This window comes from Recurvomyces mirabilis (assembly GCF_035927965.1).
Source record: "Recurvomyces mirabilis strain CCFEE 5264 chromosome Unknown scaffold_20, whole genome shotgun sequence".
NCBI classification, from domain to species: Eukaryota; Fungi; Ascomycota; class Dothideomycetes; order Mycosphaerellales; family Teratosphaeriaceae; genus Recurvomyces; species Recurvomyces mirabilis.
In genome coordinates this window covers 469,077-487,239 of record NW_027041954.1, presented here as the reverse complement: position 1 = coordinate 487,239, position 18,163 = coordinate 469,077, and the positions used below count along the sequence as shown (strand labels likewise).

Genomic DNA, 18,163 nt, shown 5'->3' with positions numbered 1-18,163 from the left:
AGTCTTGCCGGTGAGTGTCTTGACGAAGATTTGCATGCCACCGCGAAGACGGAGCACAAGATGGAGTGTCGACTCCTTCTGGATATTGTAGTCGGAGAGGGTGCGGCCGTCTTCCAATTGCTTGCCAGCGAAGATCAGGCGCTGCTGGTCCGGTGGGATGCCCTCCTTGTCCTGGATCTTCGACTTGACATTGTCGATGGTGTCGGAAGACTCGACCTCAAGAGTGATGGTCTTGCCAGTGAGGGTCTTGACGAAGATTTGCATACCACCACGGAGGCGGAGGACGAGGTGGAGCGTGGACTCCTTCTGGATGTTGTAGTCGCTCAAGGTGCGGCCATCCTCAAGCTGCTTTCCAGCGAAGATAAGACGCTGCTGGTCCGGAGGAATGCCCTCCTTGTCTTGGATCTTGCTCTTGACGTTGTCGATGGTGTCAGAGCTCTCGACCTCGAGGGTGATGGTCTTGCCGGTGAGGGTCTTGACGAAGATCTGCATCGTGACGGTAGTGTGTGTGTTGACTTAATGCGTGTTTGTGTGATTAATTGGTTATGTTTGACTTGCTGTGGAAGTCGAAGAGTTATTTGGGTGGGGATGTAAGAATGAGGAATGCAGGTGGCAGAACAGCCTGGTTAAGTACTAGGCTGCTACGTTGCGGGCGGTGGCTGAGCACGTGAACCGCCGGCGGTCCGTGCTCGTCTCGGTCACGCTTGCATCATTCTCGATGTTTCTGGCAAGAGCATCCAGTCACCACATAAACCATTATTCGCATGCGCCACTTCACTTATTTCCATTCACTACCCAAACATGGCAGAGGAACAACAAGTCCCATTCGCCCTCCTCAAAGCCGCAGGCGAGCAAGTGTTTGTGCTTATTGAAGCAGCAATCAGCTTATCGGGTTTTTGCCGGCAAGGCACGGAAACAGGCCGGCCTCGCTGTAGGTACCTCTAAGTGGCGACTACGCGCGAAGCCGAATCCTCGTCAAGAACCAAGCTGCTCAATTTCTGCAAAATCTTGCTGTGCAAGTCTATGTGGCGCTCAAGATAAGGCACCATGAACATGTAGTCATACTCGGCCATCGATTGTGCAGCGAGACTTCGACATATGGCTGGAGTGTATTGGCACGACATATGTACTGATATCGACGATACTTCATAATGGCCGCGAAATGGGCCACTGTGAAGTCTTGTCGTCACAAAATGGCTACAACTGAATGCCCCGGCTCATATCCCAACATTGCAAAGAACATAGGGGTGAGGTTTTCACCAACCGCACAGTTGCTGTACCAGGAAAATGGCTACTGTCCAGGCTGTCTCCATCAGCAAACCCGCTTGATCAATAGTCTGGAACAGCAAGGTGATGGTCGGGTTAGCCTCTGGAGCATCTTGTCCCGAAAGGAATGACAAGGCCAGCACCGGCGCGCCTCCACCAATGAAGACAGCCAAGGTCACAAACACCATACGCCGCCGCAAGCAGCGAGCGCTAGCTCCGACCAGCACGATCCATGATGCCAGCCACAAAGCGCCGCATGTCGGCAGCATGTACTCTGCCTTCTCACCAGATTGTCGCAACGCCGCCCATAGTAGCCCAAGGACTGCTGATCCGATCAAGGCCGTCATGTGTCGTTCTGGAAGCCATCTTCTGGCAGTCAGAGAGTCGAAGACAATCGCTGCCACCACGATGGCGAGGTATGGCATCGAGCCTCCGGTCTGGTCGCCGGCTTCTAAGCTGCTCGGCCGCTCATGGTGGTAGCCTCCCGGTTCGATCGGATATGCTGCAGCTGGCTCTACCAAGCTTGAAGCGCAGGATAGTGTAAGCCACGCTGCAAGCGACTTGCTTGCATGCCAAACTATGCGCCTCCTGATCTCACTGTGGATCTTCGGCATTCGAAAAATCGAACCTACCCAAGAGCTGTCTTCGAGCTCCGCCAATCGCTCTCGTGCTATCGACGCATCACCACATCTTCTGAGATACCATTCAAGCACCACCGGTGATGCTGAGCAATCGGCTTCTGCGCAATTCTGATCTCGTTTGTCACTTAGCAGATCAAAGTGACTTTCGAAGGAGCCGCTAGTTCCTGGCGGTGCACAGTCCACTCTATCCACCATGAACCAGTCATCAGACTCATGGCCACAAACTTGGCTTAATCGACTTGCCTCGACTGCTTCGTCAGCTGATCGAATCTCCTGCAGAAGGGCCCATTCCAGCTTTCCGAGCGCCCGCCATTTCTGATCGATATTACGCGGGATCAATACAGTTCTCTGCCGCTGCCAGCACTGCCTTTTCGTTTTCACAGCTGTCTGCACGTTTTCGATTTGAGAGTTTGCTTGAGCATGTGCCGGATGGCTTTGTGCAGATACTCCTTCCACGAACGTGGCGCCTTCCGGAGGAAGACTGTCTTGCCCGGTCCCTTGGAAGAGATGAGTAGTTTGATCAATCTGTCTCTCAATGTTGGTCTGGCATGCTAGACATGCTTCGTGTGCTGCTGGTGGTAGAGTCAAATGCTTGTTGATCTCCAGTGCCATTCCCTGAGGTGTTCCGACTCTCTCTGCCATGGTAGGTGTTGTTGTTATCATGCAATACTGAAGTGCGTGTCCACATGCACACGAGCGGCACTCGAGTTGCGAGGTTGCGGTGTCGTCTACCATGCAGTTCCACTGATCGATAGATAGTGGTGAATTTGTTTGACAACAGGTCAAGGACCACGTCAAGAAAGCGAAGACCCAGCAACGGCAAGGGAACGGCCTGAAGCATGGATCATCATGCCTCACTGGTGCGAGTTCATTGACTTTGCAGCACATCCGAGATGAACAGGGCTTTGCATGAAGGGCTGACATTAACCAAGGCGGTCTGGCAGACAGAACCAGCATCCAGCTGGAAGATAACGTACGACCTAGCTGCCACGTTGAGTGCTATTGGCTAAAGAAAAGAAGGCAACTTGGAAGTGCTCAAGAATGTGTTGGCTCAGGGCGACGAAGCGGACGACTTCAGGTGCGGCCTCAATGCACGTCGAAGCTCCAAGCTTCAAACACGCCTCACAATTGCGATAGCCACACCCACTACTCGCAACCTGCGCGCAGCCTTGTCCGGACCGCCGATGCTATCACATGCTGCAGCCGAGCTTGTGAATTTAGCCTTGTCAAGTCGGATCATACCATCATCTACACTTTGATGTTCTGCTCTACAGTGTGGACCTTGTCGAGAGATACTACGGCATCGCATAATGGATCCCTCAAGCGTGGTGGGACTCGTGGTGGCCGCGTTACGACTTGCGACAGATATCTCTGTCATGTTACACAATGGCCCTTATCATGCATACTCCGGTGCGAGCAATGAGGTCGCGGGGCTTGCGAGGGAGGTGGACAGACTGTCAGCAGCGCTGAAGACGCTTTCGTCGACAATGAACGAGGGACCAGGAAGCGAGTCTATCGACTCTTCGCCGAACAAGATGGCAGAGACCAAGCGCGTTCTACCGGAGATCAGGTCGCAGTTGGAGAGCATCAAGATACTCCTCGCGACATATCGCAAACATGACAGACCTGCTCATACCTTTGCTCTAGGCCTGCAAGACGCGACAAGACGACTGCAGGCATGTCGTTTTGTTGACCGGCTCAGACGGCTCTGCAGGTCGCAAGCGCCAACAGAAGAAAATCTATACGGCAACTTCCAGCTGAAGACATCAAGCAGGTCTTTTTTCAACGTTGGCAGCGTAAGTCTCGCTAGAGAATTCGATGACTGTACATTGCTGAAAACCCGCAGGTCTTTCTGGTCTTGTGGGCTGATCCCACCGAGACGGCACCAAATGTGTACTCGCCTGGTCTTGCGCGGTTGTCAAACGACCGCACCTTCGATAAGGAAGCTGGATGGACCTCAGATTCCTCTTCACATGCTCGAGGAGAGGTTTATGGCAAACAGATTTACTCCAAGGTTCGTCGCTTTGTTGTCGTTCGAGAAGGCGAGGAATACTGCTCGGCTCTGCCACTCACGACCTATGGCGGCCAAGGCGTTAGCAGAACGCAGGTTGTGAGATCTCACCATGGGATCATCTACACCGGCACCACCGAACCTCCGAATGAAGTTGGCATACCCGGACGCCAGGCTCCACGCTCGGCCATCAGTGATCGAAGTCGTACGCACACCGGACTGTGTGTCAATCAGCAGGGTATGATCAAACCAATTCTCACCATCAGTCGCCCCAGGACAGCGCAGCTCGAGCTCAGTTTTAATGCTCGGCCAGATGCAATGGTTGCAGGCCCCATCAGAGTTGCTACGAACGGCGAAAGCGAGCGTCTGGATTTACTATCACGCCTCGACTTCGGGAGGCCCTACACCAGTGACTGTCGTATCGACTACGATCTCAAGAAGCTATCTGGACCAGGCGCCGGTCACTCAGTCTTGGCCATCGACCTGCCATCTTGTCTTTCCAAGCAAGCGATGGAGTTTGAGTATGCGCCGCACACCAAGGATAATCACGACGGTGAGAAATCACTCTACAAGAGATTGGACATTTCCATTGATGGCGCTATTGACCGTCCGCCACCAACAATTAGGATGGATAGCATACCCTGCAATAGCCGCGGATTTACAATTCGCTGGAGACCATATGTGAGAACAATCGTGAAGGCAGCCATGGTTCTACTGATGCCGCCTCTTCTGTTGAGTGTCCACGACTACACTTTCCGGAACATACTCGATGGCCATTCCATTGCTGTTCTCGGAGATTCGTCATCGATTCGTGGTCAAGACGATACACGACATCGATTAGTTGCACTTGTATGTCTTGCTCTCCGAAGATCTGGCGGCATTACGAGGCTAACTTCTATCCAGACATCGAGCTTCGTCGAAAAAGCCATTCTCGATCCGTCGCCTCTGCTTTTCTTCTGTTGTGCAATCAGTGCAGCTGCACTCATGAGGACTTATGGCTACCTCAACCGGAACGATCGTTTTCAGATATGGTTCCTCCTGACGGGCATCCTGTGCGGTCTGGTCATTGGGCTCCTTAATGGGTATGGTCTTCTGGCGAGTGCTCTTTGCGTCATGCCTTGGAGTGTTTTCTTCGCACTACTTGTTAGCGACATTCTACACCATGGGCTAAGGGCCATGCGACCGAGCTTAAAGCTAGTGGAAGTGGTTTGCAGCAACGGTCGCGGATGCTCAGATGATGATCACATTCTGGGATTGCACGGGGACTCCGGCAAGACATGCACAGGTGAGGCTGAGGTCTAGCAGTGTAGGGAACAATGAGGAGACGTTTTTGTGTGAAGATATTCTTGCCAGGTGTTGTCAGGTGTAGCACACATTGAGGCAGGATGTTTGCGTAGAGCGAGAAAGAAGCTGAACGTGGTGTAGTCTCGAATCTATCATGATCATGGTCTGACTTTACATGACAATCACGATCCCATAATGACATACAGCAATCAGTCCATCGTCACTGTCTACGGTTGCTCATTGCATGCAATGCAATGCTACTCAGCACGGCATATACGCATGGAGGACCCAACCGGCTTGTCTTGCCCTCCCGTCTCCTTAGACATTTACTGCCTCTTCCACAAAAGTGAACTCAACTCCAATTTCACGGAAGTGCACCTTAAATTGCTCGAAGAACTCCGCACACGTACGACAGAAGCGCGGCTTGTTGACTGTGATCAGGGCAGTAAAGCTGCATCTAGGCTTTGCTGCCTCCAGCCGTGCCCACTGTTCTTCCGACTCGAACGGATATAGACACAGTGTATGATGCAAGGCAAGATACGCCAGTAGCTGCGGTCCGACATGAGACGCATAGCGCTCGCTCCTCTCCAGGTCCAACAGAGCACGCAAGTCGTTCGCTCGACCGGTCCACAACTGGTTGTCCAGGACATTGGGCCAGCTAGGATGCGAGTAGCCACTCATTGCGTTGATGACTGGATACCTGCCTCCTCGGTCCAGAGTAGCAATTGCCTTTTGCGGGGATTGTATAGGCTTCAAGAGTAAGATGGATGGGCGATACAGCAGCAGATGTCCTCCCTCGACTCTGTGGAAGAAAGATGGACTTTGATCTGGCAAACGTGATGACATGGCGGATGAGCCACTGTTCTCGGACATGCGCTGGAGTTCTCGTACAAGCTGTCGACGATCTCCGCCCGCCTTTCCAGTCTCACGGTACACTATACTGGAGCGAATTGCACGTTCGTTGGCATTACGTCTGGTGTCCATGGCCAACTCAAGCGCTGTCATGGACTTGCCGTCGCAGGCCGTTTGGTCCACACCTTGCTCAAGAAGATAGCGCGCAGTGTCGAGGCGACCCCACAGTGCTGCTTCCATGAGCGCAGTCCTGCCATGGTAGTTGACATGATTGATATCCACTCCTCTCCCCTGTAACCATTGCAGAGTTGGCACAGCTTCTTCTTCTGAGGCCACGAGGGTAACGCCATTATTCCCTTCCACGTCAACATGGCTCGTAAATCCGTCTAGTGGATAGTCTCGAAACAGAATTTGCAATCTGCGGAGGAACCTGAGCACGCAACTCGAGATGTAAACGTCCTGGCGGAAGTCCAGCGATCGATACATATCTTCCAACAACTCCTCAGTCATCGGCTGAGATTGACCTGCCCCTGCTCTCGTCTTCGCCCTGTATAGCGAGTCCATGAGCAGCAGTTGTCAAGCCTTCCACGTCGTCGTCAAGATCTTCCTCGATAGGATCTTGGATGGCGTGCCGTCCTACGTACCGTGGAAGCAGAGTGCGTTCCACAGGTGAAGCCTCGTAATCATCGATCCAAGACCCCGAAGCCTCAACAGCGACAAAAGCCAGCCTTTGACGATCAAAATGCCAGCCAAAGTGTGCAGCTGCACCGTACCTACCATCGGTCGGGAAGACGATGAGGTATTCTTTCCTACTCCGACAGTCACTCGTTCTACGTTCCAGTCACCCGTCGTCTGAAAGCGTGCCCCATGTCTATGCGTGCCCCCGCAGTGAGGACAGCTCACACGAACACTATGTCCGTTCCACTCCACCACAGGCGCGTATTGGATGTCCATGCCACTCAGATCGTTGCTGCTCTTGCGTGCCAAGGTGCGTCAGGGTTCGCAGAAGATCGGCCAACAATGGTGGTGAGCACAGAATCGCCGGCATAGATTTTGACCAAAGGTCGAATGCCGTTGGGCTCGTTCGATCATTGTTTCTAGAAGGCGCGATGCAGGCAGCCGTGATGCATAGACTGCTTCTGCGTACCTAAGCCTCGGGCATTCGTGCCGGTACGAGATCATTCACGTGTGGAATCGCTCCTCTTTCGTGACAAGACCTTGATGATGAAGGGGATAAGTGTTGAACAGCTTTTGTAGCTCCACCTCTCAGCTACTGTGATACTAAATATACAACAATGGGTATCTCAGCTAACAAAATCGCAAGGAAGATCCCACCATGGGGGCCAAACCCATATCAGAATAGCATTTAGCTGTACAGATACACAAACACACATCACACCTCCCTGTTCTTCACACAACTCACAACATCACCACCGCCCCCACCCCCACCCCCATCAGCCCCACCACCACCGGTCCCAACCTCACCCAAACCCCCTCACCGCCACCTCTTACCGCACCAGCCCCACCCTTCTGCGTCGGCGCCGGCGTCCCAGTAGCAGTATACACCCCCGTCAACCCAGTAGTAGATCCATCGCTCATAGCGGGCGAACCAGACTGATGACCAGCCGAAGAACTACTAACAGGATGACCCGGCTGTCCAACGGGAACACTCGACGTAGGCAACGAGACCGAGCCACCGGAATTAGGGATGAACATGCCGTAAGAGACCACCCCACTACCGGCGAGCATGGCTTTGGTGTCGGAATCACTGCATGTACTATTCCAGCTTCGGATCCAGCAGGTAGGTTGAGGGGAGTATGCGGTGGGATTGTTGGTGTGGTTAGAGCGTGATGGGCCGACAGAGCCGAAGGTAGAGAGGTTGATACCTTCACCAGTCGAGATATCATTGCCTTCGATGATGCGGGTGAAGACTGTGAAAGCCGTTTCGGGTTGGAAGTACGGGACGAAGTGGCCAGCGTCGTAGATCCGACTAAAGGACAAATTGCCGAATTGTCGCGATACCCCTCCGACATAGGAATTGTTCACCACGATATCGGCGTAGCCTGCAGCGGGGAATGCGGAGGCGTATGAGGCCGGTATGGCGACGGCGGCCGGACCATTGAGGCTTACGGCGGGCGAGGCAGGATAATTGGCGAGCTCGGCAGCGATGGCAAGACTGACTGCCTCTCCGCCGTACCAGTTGCATAGAAAATCCGCATCACCGTATACCAGCGCCACGCGAATGCCTTGCCGGAGAAGATAAGCCAGGTCCTCGATCATGCCTCCCCGGATCGTATCGCCAGTCTCCACAAACTCGTTCTGGACGTACGACGAACTCTCAGTATAATTGACCCTTGCACCAATAGCAGCCAGCACACTCGCATTGTTCAGATACTCCTGATACGCAGCTGGGGGATCCGGACTCGGCAATTTCTGCCGAATATCGTAAGGATCGTACCCATTAGCAAAGTATGCCGCAGACACATTCAAGCAATTAATCTGAGCACTTTCACACATCGCGTTGGTGGCATCCACATCCCCATATCCTTCCGGATCCGTCGAGTTCATAGCACTCCGACACGCGAGGATCTGGTCGCGACAACCTCCAATGCCAGAGAATGCTGATAGGCCGTTCAGCTGGTCCGTCAAGTCCATCGCTTGGATACCATATGTGTTATTGAAGGCGAATTGAGGAAATGTCGCGTCCTGTATCAGATCGTCCACGAGACCGTTCATTATACCCACCGTCTCCAGCTGGATAGCGAGCGTGCTGTTCATGGGAAGTGTACCATTACTGCGATACTGATTTTGCTGCTCAAAGTGCCTCGCAAAGACCGGTCCATATTTGCCACCATAAGACTCGGAGAACAAATTAACACCAACGGGTTCCGTACTCGTAAACATCGCCTTTGGATTCGTGACATTCGGCCGTACAGCAGGGTTATACTGCGGAAAAGCAGCCAGCCAAGTCTGCAAGAAATGCCACGTCGCCGCCGCCGCAATCTCGGTCGTGTTCGCAGTATTATTATTGCCATTCGGTATACTGGAGCTTGCCGAGCTAAAAGTTCCGTTCATATACATATACCCCGGAAGTCCCGAACTAGGTCCCGTCGGCGGCTCAAAAGTCTCGCCGTGAAAGAAGTCATAAGAAGCATTGGTAGCCGTGTCGTAAGAAAAGCCCACCTGGTTAGGCTGGTCGATGAAGAGCATATTACTGGTGCGATCCCATCCGTACATTCTGAACTGGGTGCCGTAACTGCCATCACCCGTTTGTATCACCTCGCAAGGCCCTACCTCATTGAAGAAGCCGACCATGCTACTCGAGCCCGGGCCCCCGTTCAGCCAGATGGTTAGGGGAGATGTTTCGGGCACCTGTCGGGACTCGACGAACCAGAAGAATGTGTTGATGGAATAGTCTTGTTGTATGGGAGCGAGTGTATATGGAGGGAGGCCAATGTATCCGGTGTACTGCTTTTGCGTGGAGAAGGCCGTGGTGCATGTTCCCGCGTCTGGCTGTTTGTATGCGACGGTGATTTTGGGGTTTAGCGACGAGTTGAGGATGTTCTGGTATGAAGCTGGTGGTGGGTATTGCGCTTCGGCGAGGACGAAGCAAGCCACGAGGGCGAGGAGCGACGGTGGGAGGGTGAACAACTGTGAGTGAATGTTAGTGGTCGTGCGCGTGGGTTGGTAAGGTATAGTTGCCAACCAAACTCACCTCCATCGCGATCGCGTGCTCAACTGTCACCTGTGCGACACGCCACTAATCACCGATGCGTCTGCGTCTGCCCGCACCATTGACAACTTCCCCCTTCTCCCGCTCGGGTGGTAGTGAGCATTCGAACTCCTCACGAGAGGAACAAGTCGGCAAAGAGTTGTAAGCGAGAGACGGTGAAGGCAAGGAAGCAATGAACATGCGGAAGGAGCAATTATTGCAGCGATCACATCGTCCTTCATGAGGCTGAGCTTTGAGCTTGCGTGGATTAGTTCTAATGCATGGGGAACACGAGCTTGCCTTCCTTCCTTCGGGCCCATCCGACCAATCGCCGTGCAGCTGGAGTACGTACTCTACAGTATTTGCTTGGGTCATGGAATAATAAGTGATTGCAGCAGCTCTCATGCAACACGATAACAAGAACCGCAATGTGAGCGGAGTTGTCACTTTAGCGAACCATAAGACAGATGCTGCAATATGTGGGCCGTTGAGTCTGATTGCTTCCGTTTCAGATTACAGTAGTACATAAGCCTGTTCAACGACCCATGATCATTAACATATCACTCCTCCGGTGCACCTGCAAGCGCACCCGCATCAACAATACCACCTCTCAGCTGAGAGAAACCAGCCTTCTCTCCCTCCTGCTTACGCGCAGTAATGACAAAATTCATATCAGTATGCACATAAAAGCCAACGACCTTTTCATTAAAAGGCTTGGCAAGATTGCACGACTGCAGATTGAAACGCAGCAAAGTCTGTAGTTAGTAGCACAAAAGTCAGCCTTCTCATCGCCACAGCAAACAGAGCCAGCACATCTCCAAACTCACCTCGATCACAGCCTTGTTCAACTCCATGGTCGCCACCCCTCTTCCCAGACACCCAAACCGCCCATACCCAAAACACAACGTGACCGTCTCATTCATCCTCTGTACTCTCTGCACCTCCTCCTCCTCCTCCTCCCCACCATCCCTCACCAACCACCTCTCCGGCCGATATATCTCAGCATCCGCACCGAAGATCTCCTGGTCGTGCATCATACCCCAACTATTCCATCCGATTTGTGTTCCAGGCGGAGCGAATTTCTCAACTCCATCGACTTCTATCATGGCGCCGGTGGGAGGGACTTGCTTGGCCATTACGCCTGTGACGGGAGGGTAGATACGAAGACCTTCTTTTATGCAGGCTTGGAGGTAAGGGAGTTGGCGGGCCTGGGCGTCGGTGATGATAGGTCTACTGATCTTGCCGGTCTCGATAGCAGAATTGACCTCTGCCAAAAGTCGCTCCAGTATTGGTGGCGAGGTGCAGACGAAGTGGAGTGTCATGCGCAGAGCGGAAGCCGTACTGTCTGAGCCGGCGGTGATCTGGGTGAGAGTCTCGCTTTCGAGCTCCTCTTGGCTCATGCCGCGCTTGATGAAGGAGTCTAGCATATCCTGGCGACGCACAGCTTTTGGTCCGAAGCGTTCCTGGACTCTGTCCCTAGCAAAGCCCATGACACGTCCAAGACCACGCTTATCTGTCGACTTTGGTAGAGCCGCCTTCATAGCAGGCATCTTGAGCAGTTTCGTTAACTCGGTATACACGCCAAACACAATGATGGCTGGAAGCATCTGCGCCAAGTTCTCCAGGTAGCCAAAAGGATCTTCATCTTTGTCCAGGAAGCCGAATGTCTGGCCGAACGCCACCTTGGATATCACATCGAGGGTGAAGTAAGATGTGATGCGCGAGAGGTCCACAGTCTTGTAGATCTCTTGCTCAGGTTTCGCCACATACTTACTCTCGACCAGGGCCAAGAACTTAGTCAATTGCTCATCAACATCCTGTTCAAGATGCAGATTCTCCTTGCCAGAATATCCAGGGGCCATGCGGTTTCGGATCTCTGCATGTTTGCCTTCGTCCACATACGAGGTGATGTTGTCGCGCTCTGGGTGGAGTTTGAGCGCGGCATACCATGGTCCTCGAGTAAAGGGTGATCGCACAGCACTCATACGCCGAAACAGCTCCGGGTCGGAAGTCACTAGAAACTTTGGTGCGATGCGTGCGGTCGAGCCTGTTGGGATGTCATGTTAGACAAGCTGACAGACATGAAACACCATCGCAAGGCCACGAGGCATCTACCTCACATTGGTGTCACCCCCAGCTCGAGCGAGTCGGAGGCGCTTCAGCTCTGCTGTAATTTCGTGCGACAGAGGACGAAACTCACCATACTTGAGGTTGATCTCCGTGAAGATCTTGTTCATCTGCCCACTCCCCTGCGTGCGCAACATCCATAACCGCGACCACCCACAAGACCAGTGTCCGCCAAAAGCCTTGAGCGCATAGTAAGTCCTCACAGATTTGTAGACATACAGCGCAAGCAATGCGACAACCGCACCCAGTGCGACTGTGGCGGAGAGCATCGTGGCGCGCTCTACTTCGAGCTTCGTGCAGGAATTCGCCGTGAGGTGATACAAGCTTCGTGAACCGTCCTACTGGTATCCGCTCTGATTGCTCGAATGAATGTCGACCTTTCTGTATGTGTCGATCGTGTGTCCTGTATGTGTGCGCCGAAGGATTCCAGGTCTTCGTTCTCCTTGCTCCGATCTAGAAGTGTAGCTTATCGGCAAGCTGCATGTGGCAGTTCAGTTAGTGAGGTAGAACTATGCTAGCAGTCCACGTGCTGCATGGCTAGCGACGGCACGATCACTGCGACACAGTGCTTTGCGGACGAACGTGAACGTGAAGGCTGCACGCGCGGACAGGATTGGAAAAGCATTCACTACTTGCTCAGATATTTGATGATTTGCTGGATCTATAAGAGCTGATGAGACAGCTACCGTACTTCTTGCTTTTCTAAACCGCGGATGCCTGCGCTGGCGGAGCATAGTGGCTCGCTATAACCCGTGTACATGCATGAGCCGTAGGTCGGATTGCCCATCTTTCACCAAAGAAGCATTGCTTCGCAAGCGAGAGGTGTCCTAGTTCCGTAGCGTCTAATCAGGGTGACTCTCGATGCCGCTGGGCGCTGCCGCTTGTATCAGACATGGCATGGCAATGGCAATGGCGGCCACGAGTTGTCTTGCACATACTTCCATCGCCGACTCTGTCCCTACATGCACTTTTTGGCGTGTTAGTGGCGTGAATTCTGTACGGCTGATTGCATATTCCCTTCTGTAGAATAATGCTCCATCAAAAAGTCCCGATGTGGGGCTCAAAGTTCTTTTTGCTGGCAGAGGCGGAAGGCGGGCCGGTTCCAAACGAGACGACCACCTGTGAATCGAGAGGACAAAGTCAAGCGTACCATTCAGTCGGTTCTGATGATGACCATTCGAGGATCACAGGAAAGCCATGACGCCGCAGCTGATTCTTGCCTCAACCTCACCTCTTCCTTCCATCGGACCATGAAGGGCGTCCGTGGCTACCTCAAGACCAGAGCACAAACGCCCGCAGCTCGCTTCCACTCTTGATTGTGCGACCATTGGCCACATTGACCTCGCATAACTCGAGCTGCACCCTGGACGAGCCCACGTGTGATTGACGACTCCACGTCGACTAGGCTGTCCTTGCGGTGATCTTCTGGCTCCCTAAGCTCATTCCAGGCCTGTCGAGCTGTCTCTGTCCCAATGGAGCCACAGGACAAGGAGCCGCTCGGACAGGATGGCGCCAAGACCGTAGAAACGCCTGCTCCAAGCGTTGCTGACAGCGGTGTGGCATCGAGCGTCACACCTGAAGTGGTTCAAACAACGGAGGGCACTCCACGTCACGAAATACAGCCTCTACCATCATCACTCACAGACCAAGCGCCGCAGACTACACTAGGCTTTGCAGGCGGATTTCAGCCTCCTACCCTCAAGGAAGAAGTGAGCTTGCCGGAGAGCCTCGACGCCTCATCCATTGCATCATCATCTGCTACACCCATACCAGCAAACCATCAACAGAATCGACCAGACGACACAGACTTCGTCCAGCATCCAGTACAACATGCTCAATTAGCTGAAGAGCAGGAGCTCGAGCCAGAGGTGCGTCGTGTCTCGCGCCCACATCGCCTTCATAAGCGAAGGCGAAGACGTTCAGCAAGTGACGAAGCGACTAAGTATGTGCTTGACTTTAGGACGATGACGATTCTGCTATCGGCAGCGATACGTGCGTACTTTGGCTTTTCTGCAACTTGGTTGCAATTTGATTACTGATGGTATCGTAGTCAAAGCCTAACGACCACTTTGAGCGAATCCATATACAACTACAGAAGGGAACATGGACGAACGTACCATGGTAAGCGAAGATCGAGCCTCCATGAAAGCTCACAACACTACTGATGTATGATTGCTTAGCATACAAGGACGGCAAATACATATTTCCCAATGACGAGGTACGAAGCTCATCATCCATAGCACGATAGGCGAGCTAATAGGACGCAGCGAGAAGCTGATCGGCTCGACCTTCAACATCACCTCTTTCGGATCACTTTTGGCAATCGCCTGTATTTTGCACCACTAAAGGACGTCAAGCGAGCTATCGACATCGGCACAGGTACCGGAATCTGGGCGGTCGACTTCGCCGATGCACATCCTGAGGCTGAGGTCATTGGTATTGATCTCAGTCCCGGTCAACCGACATTGTGAGCACTTTCCACCATGATGCGGCGAAAACGAATGGTTATTTACTAATATTCATAGGGTTCCACCAAACCTCAAGTTCATAATAGACGATGCGGAAGACCTGTGGATATACGACCAGACATTCGACTACATCCATGCGAGATTGATGGCGGGCTGTTTTGCCGACTGGCAGAACTTTTTTAGGCAAGCGTACCAGTACGTGAATCATGTGAAGCTACATTACACACATCACCATAACTAACATCTGCAGGAATCTCGAGCCCGGCGGCTGGCTCGAACTCCAAGACTACGGCCTTCCTGTCAAGTCCGCGGATAACACCCACCTTGGCACCGATCTCCTACGCTGGGGCGAGCTTCTCTGCCACGCCGCGCGCAACCTCGGCCGTCCAATGGGCAGTGATGTCTCGGAAAAATACGAAGAATGGATGCGAGACGCCGGCTTCGTCGACATCCAACAGCGCATGTTCATGTGGCCGTCCAACAATTGGCCACGTGATCCCTACATGAAAGAACTCGGGCGGTGGAACCAAGTCAATATCCTTGATGGCCTCGAAGGGTTCTGTCTGGCTTTGCTCACGCGCGGACTAGGGTGGACCAAGCAGGAGGTTGATGTTTTTGTGGCGAGGGTGGGGAGGGATTTGAAGGATAGGAGAATTCATGCTTACTTTCCCATGCCGGTCACTTTCGGAAGGAAGCCATATCCTGGCGAGAGCGTACATTGAGTGGCCTGAAGAGGGTAGCTAAAGTGAAAGGCGGGTATCTTGAATATTCTTGGTCTTGCTGACAAATTACATTCTTGGTAAATACAATCTTTCCGCGACTTCATGGACTCAGAGATAAGCAAACCCCGCAACTCGCCTCCTATGCCATGAGGAAACAGTCCAGCGCAACAGCATCCTACGACATCCCATGCAGGCACTCGGAGATAAGCGTTACAGCAGCCACCGAGATCATGAAAGTCGTAGGTCTGTGGGAACTGAGTTGACTTCCAGCCCCATACGAAGCATAATTAGACGCACTCGTCTGAGAAGGAGACGCGCCTGCGGCAGACATAGTATAGGACTGGATCTGGTTGACGGCGGAATCCAAACTGGCGAAATTCGACTGTAAGGCTGACATCTCGGACATCAATTGTGTTACGTCCGTGGAAATGCTGGTAATATTCGCGGTAAGATTCTTAGCCTGTGGCATGTCAGCGTGGTATGTCTGAGCGTTGGTGAGAGAGGCTTGCCTGATCAGCAATGTTGCTGGCTTGGTTGGCGATATTGCTGGCGTTCTGCCCGATCAGTTCGGCCTGCTGGATTGAGTCGATCGCCGTCTGAGTCGTTTCCAGTGCGGTGTGGTTGATGTCTCGATCAATGATACTGAATGTGAGAATCACGACCAAGAGACCGATGACAGCCAGAGTGGAGATTCTGATAGTCCATCGCCATACTACCGCTTCTCCGCCCTCTCTGTCGTCTGCATCGTCTGATCGAGGTGCGCTGAACCAGTCTTGGCGAGCAGCCATGATAGGGGTCGTAATATCGGAAAGTCCTTGCAAGGGCACAGCTCATGACATTGAGCTGGTCGTTGGCAGCGTCCTCTATTCATGCAATCAAACGCATCAGAGAGGCAGTAGAGTATCGCGAGGCTACATCATGACGCGGGTGGCTTGAAAGAAGGCAATGCAATGAGGCCGCAATGCATCGCAGCACACTGTCGGCCTCAGCCTTGTTGAGAGGGCAGCCTTTCTACGATGTGGAGCCTCACTCTCCACCACTTCGATTCACAGACTTGAACTACTCGAAAAATCGTGCTGACACCTACAACCAAGTCAATAATACGACGATACAATGTCCACAAACCTGTACAGATATGATGTGCTTCGATCGCAGACGACGTTCAGGCTGTTGAGGCTGCACGCCGGCCAAGGTGACAAAATAATAGGCTCGCTCCATCATCATACCTTGGCATCTGAGAATTGTCCTCCCTACAGGGCGGTATCTTACACCTGGGGCAGAGATGCTGCCCGGTATGACCTTCATCTACCAAACAACGCGGTCATCAGAATTCGCAAAAACTTGGCCAATGCCCTGCGAGCCATCCGGGACAGCGATTCTGCCTGCTGGCTATGGGTAGATGCCATTTGCATAGACCAGTCATCAGACCAAGAGCGGAATCATCAAGTGAGACTTATGGCCGACATATATGGCAGAGCCAATATTGTCGTTGCCTGGCTCCATGGCGCTAACGAGCACGTTGATCTGGCGAGGGCCTTCGCTTTCGTGCATAATGCCGTTACTTACGGTACGCCCACACAGCCTGTGTACCACTATTCCCGGAAGCATATCAGTCGCAGCAGGAAGGATTGGCAGTCCATCAAGAGACTCTGTAGGTTGCGATATTGGACGAGGAAGTGGATCATCCAAGAACTTGTCAACGCGCGGACTGTGGTGCTTCGTGCTGGCTCGTCTAAATGCTCGATGCAGGAGCTTGAACTCTTCTGCAAGGAGCTGGACCAGGAACAGAACAGTGAGGCTTATACAACGCTTGATCCGGCGAGGCGCGATATATGCAGGTATGTGACCAGAAGTGCGGCGGCGCGGCTAGCACTGCAGAGACTGGAAGGTAGTAACCAGGATCGACCAAGGTATCTCCATCATCTCGTGGAGCGTTATGCAGGGAATCGATGCCAGCTGCCCTGTGATCATGTATATGCTCTCTACAGTCTTGTCGGCGAGCACAGGAGGCACTTGAGAATCGATTATGGAGCCACAGCAGTACAAAGACTGGTGTCAGTCCTCCGGTTCGTGCATGACAACGAGCAGATAGAATCGGCCAGGAGTCTGAGCTTCACTAGGCTCTTGACGCAGCTATTCCGAGTCACCCAGGACGACATATTGAGAGAAAGGAGTCTGTACGGTAATCTCCAACTTGCCATCCCCGCTCTGGCTCTTGGCACTATCGAGTATTCTCCTGAGTCCCACGCATCGGAGGCACTGAGAGCTAGGGTCGAGCGTCTTGAGCCTTCACCTCGCTTCATGCTTGATACCTCCGCCGCTGTTTGGACAATGTTCGACCACGTGGCCCAGGTCGAGCTTTCAGAAGCGGTAGCCCAACCGGATATGGCCTATTTCACAATCCGAGACACTCCACTACATGGACTAGCCGCATGTCGTCTCCAAGCAGGTGATCTGATTACGCTCTTGCCAAGTACCGAACTCGCCTTCGTCGTGCGAAGATTCCCAAACGCAAGAGCCGCCATCTTAGCAAGAGCGTATCTTTTCGTCAATGCACGGGACGAGGACACTTTCGACTTTTGGCAAGGCCGCCTAGATCTTACTGAGATCGAGACGGCGGAACAAACAGTATCGATGCCATGGTTCATGCTTGTCGAGCTAGGCTCCTTAGCGACCTTGACGAGGAGCGTGTGGAAAGACCACAATCCCAAAGCGGATGTCTCGCCACTGCAGGCAATTTGGAAAAGTCCTGACAAGCAGCTCGACGGAACAAGGTCAGCCACGCATGGCGGGATTGCCGGATACTGTCGTGAGTGACTCGGAGTTGTCTCATGGCGGCGTTGACGAAATCCTGACATCGTTATAGTTGTGGTCTCCCTTGTACTGCTGGCCGTCCTGGCGATTAAAGCAACTCATCGCTAAGTAGCATGGCGTGCGGAGCACTCAACAGGGTCGATTTCGTACGAAGATGAGACTTCGGCGACTATTGCATTGGTCTTGCTGTTTGTCACGGCCTACTGCGTTGTTGCCTTAATGTGGTGATTGAATAGTTTACCGTGGGACAGTGTGAGCTCAGAGAA

General features: G+C 52.9%; 7 protein-coding genes across 7 annotated transcripts; 3 read left to right on the top strand and 4 right to left on the bottom strand.

Annotated features, from left to right (window-relative positions):
* Nucleotides 1-1,256: 1,256 nt before the first annotated feature.
* Nucleotides 1,257-2,549, bottom strand: LTS14_007438 (uncharacterized protein; the record flags this gene model as incomplete). Its single annotated transcript, XM_064840130.1, has 1 exon — nucleotides 1,257-2,549. One exon carries the CDS (start codon nucleotides 2,547-2,549, stop codon nucleotides 1,257-1,259), a length of 1,293 nt encoding a protein of 430 aa, XP_064692451.1.
* A 668-nt stretch (nucleotides 2,550-3,217) lies between these two features.
* On the top strand, nucleotides 3,218-5,220 carry LTS14_007437 (uncharacterized protein; the record flags this gene model as incomplete). The annotated part of the gene is made up of 3 exons (XM_064840129.1): nucleotides 3,218-3,703; nucleotides 3,754-4,767; nucleotides 4,822-5,220. The coding sequence occupies 3 exons, from the start codon at nucleotides 3,218-3,220 to the stop codon at nucleotides 5,218-5,220; spliced, it is 1,899 nt and encodes a 632-aa protein (XP_064692450.1).
* Nucleotides 5,221-5,520: 300 nt separating this feature from the next.
* Nucleotides 5,521-6,618, bottom strand: LTS14_007436 (uncharacterized protein; the record flags this gene model as incomplete). The annotated part of the gene is made up of 1 exon (XM_064840128.1): nucleotides 5,521-6,618. One exon carries the CDS (start codon nucleotides 6,616-6,618, stop codon nucleotides 5,521-5,523), a length of 1,098 nt encoding a protein of 365 aa, XP_064692449.1.
* An 855-nt stretch (nucleotides 6,619-7,473) lies between these two features.
* LTS14_007435 (uncharacterized protein) lies at nucleotides 7,474-9,775 on the bottom strand (the record flags this gene model as incomplete). Its single annotated transcript, XM_064840127.1, has 2 exons — nucleotides 7,474-9,705; nucleotides 9,770-9,775. The coding sequence occupies 2 exons, from the start codon at nucleotides 9,773-9,775 to the stop codon at nucleotides 7,474-7,476; spliced, it is 2,238 nt and encodes a 745-aa protein (XP_064692448.1).
* Nucleotides 9,776-10,326: 551 nt separating this feature from the next.
* Nucleotides 10,327-12,162, bottom strand: LTS14_007434 (uncharacterized protein; the record flags this gene model as incomplete). The annotated part of the gene is made up of 3 exons (XM_064840126.1): nucleotides 10,327-10,521; nucleotides 10,594-11,813; nucleotides 11,967-12,162. 3 exons carry the CDS (start codon nucleotides 12,160-12,162, stop codon nucleotides 10,327-10,329), a joined length of 1,611 nt encoding a protein of 536 aa, XP_064692447.1.
* Nucleotides 12,163-13,365: 1,203 nt separating this feature from the next.
* Nucleotides 13,366-15,083, top strand: LTS14_007433 (uncharacterized protein; the record flags this gene model as incomplete). Its single annotated transcript, XM_064840125.1, has 7 exons — nucleotides 13,366-13,761; nucleotides 13,854-13,885; nucleotides 13,944-14,014; nucleotides 14,074-14,111; nucleotides 14,161-14,360; nucleotides 14,419-14,556; nucleotides 14,612-15,083. 7 exons carry the CDS (start codon nucleotides 13,366-13,368, stop codon nucleotides 15,081-15,083), a joined length of 1,347 nt encoding a protein of 448 aa, XP_064692446.1.
* Nucleotides 15,084-16,196: 1,113 nt separating this feature from the next.
* LTS14_007432 (uncharacterized protein) lies at nucleotides 16,197-17,900 on the top strand (the record flags this gene model as incomplete). Its single annotated transcript, XM_064840124.1, has 2 exons — nucleotides 16,197-16,921; nucleotides 17,072-17,900. 2 exons carry the CDS (start codon nucleotides 16,197-16,199, stop codon nucleotides 17,898-17,900), a joined length of 1,554 nt encoding a protein of 517 aa, XP_064692445.1.
* Between the last annotated feature and the right edge of the window lie 263 nt (nucleotides 17,901-18,163).